This window comes from Osmerus eperlanus, chromosome 24 (genome assembly GCF_963692335.1).
Source record: "Osmerus eperlanus chromosome 24, fOsmEpe2.1, whole genome shotgun sequence".
NCBI lineage: Eukaryota > Metazoa > Chordata > Actinopteri > Osmeriformes > Osmeridae > Osmerus > Osmerus eperlanus.
This window is the reverse complement of record NC_085041.1, coordinates 3,494,940-3,507,341: the sequence shown is the minus strand read 5'-3', so window position 1 is coordinate 3,507,341 and position 12,402 is coordinate 3,494,940. Positions and strand designations below refer to the sequence as shown.

The window sequence follows — 12,402 nt, the reverse complement described above, 5'->3', positions numbered from 1 at the left end:
GCGGTGGGAACTTTTCCTGTGTCTTTTTGTTGATCACGTTGTAATGCAAATATCTACTGTACATGTTTTTATCGGAAAATTTCCAGGTTTAGCAAAAGCATATTCATATGCGCCAAATGTACAAAGTGTGCTTTTCAGTTGACTAATATTCACTCGGTGCGGCCAGCTCTATTCTGGATACTCTCGAGCGCAGGCGCCCCGCATTCCCAGCAGGTGCGGCGTCGCATCCGGAAAAGAGCAGAAGAGGACATAATGATGGCGACGGAGGCAGAGGAGATCTCTCAAACCAGTCCCTATCCCATGTCTGACAACAATGTCTCCACTCTGTCCATCAAAATCACGCGGAAAAACCAGGATAGACCCTGGAAATTGAGATTTATTTACCTGCAGTGCTGTGAGTATCAGACAAATGATGTTCAAAACGGCACTTGGTATTCATTCGCTTATATAAACCCCACGCCGACAGGACAACGCTATATTAAAAGCATGAATAGGCTACCACACCCATGGTCCATTTCGCATTTTGAATTTCTGTTTATAGCTCCGCTTAGGCGGTACTAAATGATTTGTGTTTGTCGCTATTTGCCCGAGTGAAGAGGCATCCAGGCATTACGTCACTGCATCCTACTGGATGCTGCTCCTGTCTGTTCCGTATTCCTCGTGCGGATGCTGCTGTCTGGCGACGTTCAGTCTGCTTGTAGATGCTGATGATCCATAGGTTATTATGTAAACAGCAAGTTCACAACAGTCTCCGATGTTAAAAGCTTCTTGTGAGAACATTAACGCTATAATCCGCAGCCTCCCGAGTACTGAGGCGTTTCATGTAGGGTATATGCTTTTTGAACATTACTTTCAGAACCAATTGTAATGGCTGCAGTGGTGCTGCACTGAAGTGCTCTTTACATTGTAGCTGCAGACCATCTAAACACTCCAACTACAGAATATCTAGCTGGAGAACCTATAGCTACTACAGATGCTCCAACTACAGAATATCTAGCTGGAGATCCTCTAGCTGGAGATCCTCTCGCTGGAGATCCTCTAGCAACGGAAGCTCTAGCCATAGAACTACACAACCATTCACTCAAACAGGCCCTGCTGTGGACAATGTACTGTACCTCTCTCTCTTTCTCTATCATTCTTTCTTTTCTCCTTCTCTGTTCTCTCTTTATGTAAAAGTTGTTCAGCATATGAATGAGATGTGTCATGATGACTTATGTCCGACGGGCGAGGAAATGGCCAAGGCTCCAAATACCAACGTCATTTTAGCTCCATTATGGTAACTTGCAGTGTTGATGCTAGCTGTCAATCTCCATGTCTGCTGCGCTGAATGTTATTTAGAGGTGACAGATTATCTGCTTCAATAGCGGAGAACAAGACACTCTAAAACATATTATGATAAAGCGTCATTTTTTATGACTAAAACCGTATTTTATATGGGCCAGACACAGGTCTGAGAGTGTACAACAGAATGAAGACATAACTGATATTAAATTACAGTAGCTACCATCATCTTGCAGGAATAAATTTAAGGCCTTCAGTTACCGGTAATATTGTATTGTATTGATTAAATTCAATTGTTTGGTGTCCAAAACATCGAATACATTTTTTGTCAATTTGTCAATTATTATCATAATTGGGTTTTTTTCTTGCTATTATGCCCTAGTCACTTTTGTCATGCATGACTATTTCCTATACTTGGCCTTGTGCCTTGTCTGATAAAGATCACTGATGTCGAAGTAGTCAAACGTACATTTACTGTCTTCAAATGTTTTCTCTCTAGATTTCTTATCCATTGCAACCATTCTGGGAACAGGCATATTGGGTGAGTGGCGCTTCTTTTTTCAGCCAAACCAGTATAAACCACGTTCAGCACATCTCCCGAACGACCTTCATCTTTGCTAAAACATACTGGAATGCTTCCCAGTGGTTGATTTGAAATTTCAACAGACATCCACTGTATGTCATTCTGAACATTTTCCGACACGCTGCCGAGAATTGCACACAGTTTTATGGTGTGAGGAGGATAACGTAGGCATTTATGAAAGCAGCAATCACACAGGGCGTTGAGTTTAACGACTTTGTTTTAAAACACGGTTTTGTCATTCTCACGAAGCCGGCTGTCGTTCATCTCCGGAAATATTTAATCACTCCCACTACATACAGGAATACCCACAACCCATTACATTTTAAGTGCATATTTTGTGCTGTACAGACAGAATAATGAAAATTCTGACAAAATAAGCCGAGAAGTCCATCTCTCATTGTCCGTCAGAATGGAGAACTGGTTAGAATTGGATGAAGGTGCAGAGTCAGGATGAAGGTCTGATGACACGTCTTCTGAAGGAACCTCCTCCTGGGGTTTGTCTTCCACTCTTCTTACCGGCAGGTCTTCCTGTGACGATAGCTCATGCCGGGCTCCTCCCCTTCCTGGTGTCCTTCCTCATCGGCTTCCTGGTGCAGGTGAGTCTGACGCTGACCCACAGCGACTTGGCGTACCTTCAGCCAGGGACGTAGCTTTGCTTTCAAATGTGGGTGTGACAGCTTGTTTTTATTTTATAACCGAGGATATGGTCTTTATAATATAATTTTCCTGAATAAAAGTGGGGAATGGACAGATTTGCCGTTTTGAAAAAGTGGGTGGGAGGTGTGATGAAACCTATAGACATGATGAAACCTACCCCCCTGTCTTCAGCCATACTTGTTCTGCAAATGCCCGCCCCACTCCCCCACCTTATGTCACCCTCCACCCTCTCCTCTGAGGGAAATCACTGATCTACTTGCATGGGTGGGTGCCTGCGTCATAAAAGGGCACATGCTTCCACCTATCCAATCACGTTAGATCAGACGGTGCCTCCAGGAGAGCTATGTGGAGGGGGGTGTGGAACTGTGGTGAGGTGAGGCTGTGGTCTTCATGTAAAGTTCACCCTGGGTGCTTTCTCACGCGCTTAATAGGAACCGTGCCACCGTGTCAACAGTGGAAAAAGACATGCATACTCTTCACACACACACACACACACACACAGATTTGCATACATACATGTTTGACTTTAATAATATATTTGACCTACTTGCTGTGTGTATGCGCTCTGCTCTGTGTGTACTGTGAGGGTGTTGTTTTGGTGTGTTTGTTCAAAGATGGTCCGTGTGTCGTCGATTGCTGGGTAGGAGTACTGTTTTAGCGGTGTACCTTGTGGTCACTTTGCAGGCTCTGCTCATCTACCTGTTTGTTGACCTGCTCCAGAGATGCCAGTTGGTCCAGATGGAGAACTTCAAGGTAAACCGACGGCTCCTGGAAGTACCTCATCTTTTAAATCATTCGCGTTTATGTGCAATCCTTACTGAATATCTTTGTCCTGAAATATTCATGGAAATACTTTCTCTTCCCTAACTCTTTACATTATACGAGTAAAATATTGTTTTTCTTCCTGTAATCCTCAGTGAATAACTCTGTTGTGGCTGAACTTCTTGTGACACGACTGAGCATCCTTGAAAATACTCCCTTTCCTAACCTGTTCAATGTTTAGATAAACGTTGTTTGATTCCACTATGTACTGGTAAAGAATCCTGGTTCCTTGTGTCAGGTGTGTGAGTCGGGGAGGACTGAGATGGAGGACGTGGTCCTGGAGGAAGCTGCTGTCCCTTCCCCCGAAGAAGAGGAGGAGGAAGGGGAGGATAGCGAGGAAGCAGGTAAATACTACCCATGCCCATACACACACAAAACACACTGACACACACACACACTGAAACACGCGGTACACACACAACACAATGACACACACACACACACACTAAAACACGCGGTACACACACAACACAATGACACACAAACAGCGGCCAGTGTTTTGGATTCTGTTTGCCACTGGGCTGTCTCTCTGGGTTCCCCATCCACAACATCCCATAATGCCCAGTAATTGTTGCCAGCTGCTGATGGTTGGTCTTGGTCCAGCGTGTTTGATCCAGTCCTCTGAGATTCTCCACCCTGTTCCCGAGCCCAGATAGACATTAGTGGGAATGAACATTTCATGAGCTGTATTGTGGAGTGTTCTGATATGGTCCAATAGCTGTGGACAGTGGGCTAATGCCCTGACCTGCATTCATGACACACTCAGTGGTACGCACCACCATCAAAGACCGAGCCACCAACACAGGTGTCAACAATATAGCAAATGCACTCATGAAAATTTGAGTAGTGTAGCATTTGCTGGCTCTTCTCACTTTTATAAGCTAGAGAGGTGTGTGTATATGTACAGTTAGGTCCATAAATATTTGGACATTGACACAATTTTCATCATTTTGGCTCTGTATACCACCACAATGGATTTGAAATGAAACAATCAAGATGTGCTTTAAGTGCAGACTTTCAGCTTTAATTTCAGGGTATTTACATCCAAATCAGGTGAACAGTGTAGGAATTACAACACATTTGATATGTGCCCCCCCCCCTTTTTAAGGGACCAAAAGTAATTGGACAATTGGCTGCTCAGCTGTTCCATGGCCAGGTGTATGTTATTCCTTCATGGGAGTTTGTTATTTCATTGACAAGGAGCAGATAAAAGGTCTAGAGTTCATTTCAAGTATGGTATTTGTGTTTGGAATCTGTTGCTGTCAACTCTCAATATGAAGTCCAAAGAGCTGTCACCATCAGTGAAGCAAGCCATCGTTAGACTGTAAAATCAAAACAAACCTATCAGAGAGATAGCAAAAACATTAGGTGTGGCCAAATCAACTGTTTGGTACATTCTTAAAAAGAAAGAACGCACTGGTGAGCTCAGCAACACCAAAAGACCCGGAAGACCACGGAAAACAACTGTGGTGGATGACAGAAGAATTCTTTCCCTGGTGAAGAAAAACCCCTTCACAACAGTTGGCCAGATCAAGAACACTCTCCAGGAGGTAGGCGTATCTGTGTCAAAGTCAACAATTAAGAGAATACTTCACCAGAGTAAATACAGAGGGTTCACCACAAGATGTAAACCATTGGTGAGTCTCAAAAACAGGAAGACCAGATTAGAGTTTGCCAAAAAACATCTAAAAGAGCCTGTACAGTTCTGGAACAACATCCTATGGACAGATGAGACCAAGATCAGCTTGTACCAGAATGATGGGAAGAGAAGAGTATGGAGAAGGGAAGGAACTGCTCATGATCAAAGCATACCACCTCATCAGTGAAGCATGGTGGAGGTAGTGTTATGGCGTGGGCATGTATGGCTGCCAATGGAACTGGTTCCCTTGTATTTATCGATGATGTGACTGCTGACAAAAGCAGTAGGATGAATTCTGAAGTGTTTCGGGCAATATTATCTGCTCAGATTCAGCCAAATGCTTCAGAACTCATAGGACGGCGCTTCACAGTGCAGATGGACAATGACCCGAAGCATACTGCAAAAGCAACCAAAGAGTTTTTTAAGGCAAAGAAGTGGAATGTTCTGCAATGGCCAAGTCAATCACCTGACCTAAATCCAATTGAGCATGCATTTCACTTGCTAAAGACAAAACTGAAGGGAAAATTCCCCAAGAACAAGCAGGAACTGAAGACAGTTGCAGTAGAGGCCTGGCAGAGCATCACCAGGGACGAAACCCAGCGTCTGGTGATGTCTATGGGTTCCAGACTTCAGGCTGTCATTGACTGCAAAGGATTTGCAACCAAGTATTAAAAGTGACAATTAGATTTATGATTATAATAGTTTGTCCAATTATTTTTGGTCCCTTAAAAAGGGGGGGGGGCACATATAAAATGTGTTGTAATTCCTACACCGTTCACCTGATTTGGATGTAAATACCCTGAAATTAAAGCTGAAAGTCTGCACTTAAAGCACATCTTGATTGTTTCATTTCAAATCCATTGTGGTGGTATACAGAGCCAAAATGATGAAAATTGTGTCAATGTCCAAATATTTATGGACCTAACTGTAGGTGTGTGTATATATATATGTGTGTGTGTGCCACGTGATGTGGTGGGGTATCGGCGTTAGGAACAGATGGCGGCTGTATTGTTGCTGGTGTGAAACCACGGCGATAGCATTATTCGAGGGGGTGGACACACACACACACACACGTGCATGCTCTAACCCCACCAGTGTCTGGGCTGACTCACCAGCACAGGCCCGGACCCTGCGAAAAGAGAGACATTAAGCATTTGAGGCAGGAGATGGAGGGAGCAGAGGGCTAATGAAGATGAATGGAGCGATAGAGAGGGGCCTGCCCTGTCACAGGAAATGAGGAGGGGAGGTGGAAGCGCTCTCGTGAGCAGCCCTAAGACTCCCTGCTCCCCAGACACCAGCAGGGGGAGAAGAAGAAGGCCTTATCCTGCCCTGAGGGGACAGGGGGCCCAAGGTGGGGGGGTCTCGGTTGCCTGTCTTTGTAAGATTGAAAACTGTTGGTCTGACATCTTCAACCCAGGCAGGAGAAGCTTCTGGATAGGGAACGTTGAGGAGTAGGTGGATGTCTGGATGGAGAGTGTGAGGTGGACTAATGAGAAAATCTTCCCCCCCCCCCCCCATCTCTAGTGATGCTGGAGGGTTAGTGGCAGGCTCTGTTTCAGTCGATTCAGCCGTGGACTCTAGTCTTTGCGTGATTTCATAAATCTCCGTCCGTCAGTCATCTTGCGGAACATGACGTATCGATCTTTCAGGATTGGAACATTAGCGGGCATTTGCACCCACACAGTGAATCTTATTTAATCATGGCTGATATGCTGTCTATTTCTTCCTCTATCTCTGTCTTTCCCTCTCTCTCTCTCTCCCTCCATCTTTCTCCGTCTCTCTCATTCTGCACAATCCTGTAATTTGCCATTAAAGTTCGGAGCGTCTTAATTACAGCCGCTCAAACACACCCCACTCCAGTTTATGGATTAACTTCAACATGACGGAGTCCCTTCAGATCCATCCCTCCCATTGCCACCAATAAACTCCCTGAAATTGATCAGCGATCGCTGCTAACACGCCTCTGACTGACACAGCGTAGCGGGAGGACGGCGGACCTTCGCTGTCACGGGGGGGGGGGGTGGGGGGGGCGGGGGGTCTCTGTTTTTGTGCGGCGAGACGCGGGCCTAATTTATACGCCGGGTCGACGGTGTCATCTGATAGGCTCTTGCAGTGGCGCCGATATTCCATGATTCAATTACGTGCTGGCGGCTTTCCGTATGGGGCCGGGCTTGTTGGTGGGAGACTTGATAAGAGGCCTATTAAAAAGATGGATTTCTCTCAGCGGGGGAAAAAAAAAAGCCCAGCTGCTATCTGTTCCATATTGCGCGGTTAAGTGTGTATCCCTCCATAAGAAGCATACAGAATCCTCCTTGTTCATCATGGAAGCCTCCTGTGTTAGCCAAACACCCAGACCGACACGGCACCAGCCCCAGCTCCGACACCACTGATTTCACGTAGACGCTGGGTGAGGGAGAACGTACCTACTGTACACACGTGTTCAGAGTGCGAATTATACAATGACAAGCGGGGGGGGGGTCAACTTCTTCTCCAGGGCGTAAAGTAATATTTACGATCACATGTAAGCACGATATATAAATGTATCGACTTCCCCGACCTGTTGTTTTTACCTCTTTTGGGGGGGTCCAAGTGTTAATTAGGGGAGTCAAACCCCCCCGTAATTCGCAAACTGCACGTGTTGTTCTTGTAGGAGGGCTGTATCCTCACTGTACACACGTGTTGCAGTTGTAGGTTGACTGAATCCTTACTGTCCGCATGGCTGCATCGTTGATCGTGGTTTAAATGCACATACTGTGCCATCGATGTTCACTGTTCTCATTTGTGCAACAATCTGTTTCCTCCCCCTCTCCCTTCTCCTGTTTCGCTGATGTAATTGGTAATTAAATTAAGGACATAGAATGAAACGACCATGCATCCCACCTCTCTGTCTTATTGTAGCTTGCAAGCTTTTCGATGGCACTCTTGTGTACTTTAATGCTTGACATAAAATTAAGTGTTCGAAAAGGCATCCATTTTGGTAATTGTTATTTATTGGCGGATCCGTGGTTAGCATTTGGTACAGTCAGGGGTCCTTGACTTGTATTCCAAATAATTAGCTTTGCGCTAGCATTTCAGCTGTTTGAACATGACGCACAGTTACTTTGCTATCCGACCTGGGCTAAATATTTTACCCACTTGTGTCCTGTAAGTACTGACAGGTGGGTAGGAGATGCAAAATCTCATTAATGACTTGGCACTACCAAGGTCTACAGATGGAGTCTTTAGAGAACAGCTAATATAGCTTCCAGTTCTGATCCCAAGTCCTTTAAAAACATTCGTGATTGAGTACAGTATAGCAGTCTCATACTGGAACCTCAGAACACAGTGTGGAACTGGATTATTGCCGAGTTTCTCTTAGATACTATAAGCTAGACTGGCTGACACAAGTGATTTCTTAGTGGAAGTGTGTGTGTGTGTTGTTAGGGAAATGGAGCCGAGTTGTTATGTGGTTTTCATGTTAGTATAAAACCATATGGCGAGGGTTTTAATGAGTGTGTGTTTGTTTGAACTCGCTACTGTTCAGGCAGAAACCCTCAAATATCAGTTTGAAGAGCCATTTTGAATTGTACACAGAGTTTGTGCAGGGTGACTTCCATCTCTCACTCATCCATGACTTTAACACACAGTAATGTTGAGGTAAATTGTGACCCAGAAAAAATATACCGCTGGAGCAGGGAGACTGGAGCAGAGAGACTGGAGCAGAGAGACTGGAGCAGAGAGACTGGAGCAGGGAGACTGGAGCAGAGAGACTGGAGCAGAGAGACTGGAGCAGAGAGACTGGAGCAGAGAGACTGGAGCAGAGAGACTGGAGCAGAGAGACTGGAGCAGAGAGACTGGAGCAGAGAGACTGGAGCAGGGAGACTGGAGCAGAGAGACTGGAGCAGAGAGACTGGAGCAGGGAGACTGGAGCAGAGAGACTGGAGCAGAGAGACTGGAGCAGGGAGACTGGAGCAGAGAGACTGGAGCAGGGTGTGTGACTAATGCTCCGTCTGGTCTGATCTCTCTGCTACTCCTCAACGCCCGTACACCTCTCCACCCCGTCCATATTCATCTTCCCCTTCCCTCTCTCTCATCCATCCTTCTACTGATTCATTATTTACCAGATAAAAGAGGAGTGAGGGGGAGGTAGTTTGGGTGTTGGCGGGCATCGTAGCGTGGCGTCCATGGAAAGTGGCGGGAGAATGATGGCTGATGGGTAGCGGCCCCTCGTCCAGGCGGTACTGAGGGATGACACCGCTCATCCATTAACGCGCTGCCGCTCAGCGGACGAGTGAACAGAGTACTCACACAACCCTCCTCACCCCCCCCCATCTCTCCCTCCCTCCATCCCTTCATCCCCACCACCACGCTATCCATCCCTGCTGCTTATCCTGGGAGATGTACCTGTCACCCGAAATGGCTGTTTCTCTGAGGAACGCTTGTCTGACTGACTGACCGACTGTTCGACTGACAGACTGTGTGACTGTCCGATGTCACACAACTCAAGACCACCCATCTCAAATCACTGTCACACCACCAAAGTCAAAACCACCAGTTGTTTCCACCATTTCTCTGGTGTTCTCAAACAGAAGAGTGCTCGCAACAAACCAGTATGGTTTTGGAGGCGGGGCCATACCCTAATAGGGCAAAGCCAAGTAAGAAGTATAAAAGTCCTTGGGGAAAAGGACAATGAACCTAATATGTAAAAATAAATCATTTAAATGTATACAAATGTAAAACATATAAATAATGATGAGATGTTGAAAACTATCAGAGGTAAAAACTGCTTGATTTCCCGCCCCTCTGATAATCTTGAACTGTGCCAAAAGTGTAGGAGGGGTTGAAGGGTGTACATTTACATTTAGTCATTTAGCAGACGCTCTTATCCAGAGCGACTTACAGTATGTACAGGGACATTCCCCCGAGGCAAGTAGGGTGAAGTGCCTTGCCCAAGGACACAATGTCAGTTGGCATGACCGGGAATCGAACTGGCAACCTTCGGATTACTAGCCCGATTCCCTCACCGCTCAGCCAACTGACTCCCTCACCGCTCAGCCAACTGACTCCCTCACCGCTCAGCCAACTGACTCCCTCACCGCTCAGCCAACTGGGTGTAAGTAGGTAATGATGTCCAGCTGTGGGTCATTCTGGTTTGGGTTTCAGAGGAGCTGCATCTAGTATTGAGGTGAATGCAGTTGCTTTGTTTGACAAAGCTTTCAGTCTAATAGGCAACATCCAGACTATGTTTAGCCTGTGTTCTGCTCCTCTCTCTCACCAACCGTCTCTGGAGGAGGGGATCCCTCTCTGAATTGCTCCTCCCAAGGTTTCTTCCATTTTTTCTCCTGTTGAGAGTTTTTCTGGGAGTTTTTCCTTGTCTTCCTTGAGGGTTTAGGTTGGCTGAGGGGCAGTTCTATGGGCGTATGTGAAGCCCTCTGTGACATGCTTGTGTAAAAAGGGCAATACAAATAAATTTGATTTGATCAATTTGATGTTTTTTATGTCAAGGGTAACTCGTTGTGTGTAGTATTGGCAAATGTTCAGTTGTGTAGTTTAGGATATAATCATTTGGAGGGTTAAATAGTTACTTTTATCAGAGACTGAAACTGTACTGTAACTGTCTGTTGTTTTTGCGGGCATTAAAAATCATTTTCTTTACTGTGTGCGCCCATCTGTTAATGTGGATGTGGTTGACTGACTGACTGTTTAGCTGACTGACTGACTGTTTAGCTCACTGACTGACTGTTTAGCTCAATGACTGACTGTTTAGCTCACTGACTGACTTTAGCTCACTGACTGACTGACTGTTTAGCTGGCTAACTGGCTGAATGACTGACTGTTTAGCTGGCTAACTGGCTGAATGACTTACTGTATCGCTGGCTGATGACTGTTTAGTTGATAATGTTTGGCTGACTGTGTTTGTCTGACAGGGAGGTCTGATAAAGCAAGCAAAGCATTTATTTACCATTTAGGGAGTCAGGTGGCTGAGCGGTTAGGGAATCGGGCTAGTAATCAGAAGGTTGCTAGTTCGATTCCCGACTGTGCAAAAATGACGTTGTGTCCTTGGGCAAGGCACTTCACCCTACATGCCTCGGGGGAATGTCCCTGTACTTACTGTAAGTCGCTCTGGATAAGAGCGTCTGCTAAATGACTAAATGTAAATTTATGTAACTGTCGGCTCGAGCACACGTCCAAGTACCATTACCTGCCGATGATGTGCCACTGTCTGACAGCCTTAGTTTACTGTCAATGGGGCACTGCAGGATCAAACAATCTGAAGGAATTGAAATGAACGCCAAGCTTCTGCATTCATTTATATTCCTGAAATACTTATACCTTAAGTCGTGACCAACCTGACATAGGGAAACAGACCAGATAATGTTTGTGTGTGTCTGCAGACACGGGCCTACTTCAGAGGGACTCGCCCCCTCTGACGGGAGAGGAGATGCTGCAGCCTAACCTTCATGTCCTGGGGGTCCTCTTCCTCAGCAGACCCATGAGCCACGCCTTCAACTTCATCCTGCTCTTCCAGTTGTAAGTTGCTATAGGAACCGACGCACACCGCTGGAACAGCTGCACGGCTAGCCCGCCGTCAATGTTTCAAGAACATTTGAAATGTTCAACTGTCAGTGCAAACGCTTTGCCCTTCCGCTGTGAGCCTTTTGTATGAAGGATTTTCCACATATGCTATTAACCAGCACTAAACCAATATTCACAGTATTTTAAAATGACTTAAAGTGGTTCTTTTGAAAATCCCTTGACGTCAATGGTGCATTATAAAGCCAGTTCCCGGTGCGTATCTCAAGTGGAGGGCGAGACCTGGGTGAGAGTCGACCTTGAAACTGGGAGACCTCGAGTGCTGTGGTGGTCTCGCCCTGGCCTTATCAGCGAGCGGGGAGTAGAGATGTTATTTATAGGTTAAATGTCATGTCTCGCCCTAACCAACTGCCATCCCTCCCGGCCCCCGGCCCCCCCCCCCTTTCGTTTTCGCCCCTGAAAATAATGAGCCCAGCCAGTCAAATGCATTCTGCACAAATGACGAAGCAAGCATTAATCAGCTGACTTAATTCTGTAAGGAGGTTGTATTTATGATGCGGTATTTGCATAATGAGATTTTTGTTTTTTTCACTGTCAAAAACACCATCTCTCTCAGCCCTGACTTTACTGTTATGCTCGGTCTCTATTACGTCTTAAAGCTTGAAAAAGATGAAAAAAACGACCTCCACCACCGCCCCTTCCTTCAAGTTGACTGATTCCCGTCATCATGTTTGTACCTGTAATATCTCACAGCTTTAAGCCCTGGGAGAACAGACCATAGTTTATAGCCCCCTCCTTGGTATGCTGGTCAGTCAGCCACTGTAGTACATAAACCACAACAGGATTCCAGGTCGGATCTACAGAACAAGTTGGAGCTGGTGGTGCCACACAATATCATTTACTGTTC

The 12,402-nt window shown here is 45.9% G+C and overlaps 1 protein-coding gene across 1 annotated transcript in view; it reads left to right on the top strand.

Annotated features, from left to right (window-relative positions):
• The first annotated feature begins 204 nt into the window (after nt 1-204).
• si:ch211-51h4.2 (uncharacterized) overlaps nt 205-12,402 on the top strand; it is a 48,924-nt gene continuing 36,726 nt past the window's right edge. The window contains exons 1-6 of the mRNA XM_062450758.1: nt 205-394; nt 1,781-1,822; nt 2,387-2,460; nt 3,206-3,274; nt 3,582-3,687; nt 11,357-11,492. Of these exons, the coding sequence (XP_062306742.1) occupies nt 253-394; nt 1,781-1,822; nt 2,387-2,460; nt 3,206-3,274; nt 3,582-3,687; nt 11,357-11,492 (569 nt within the window). The 5' untranslated portion in view covers nt 205-252. The remainder of the gene's footprint in view (nt 395-1,780; nt 1,823-2,386; nt 2,461-3,205; nt 3,275-3,581; nt 3,688-11,356; nt 11,493-12,402) is intronic.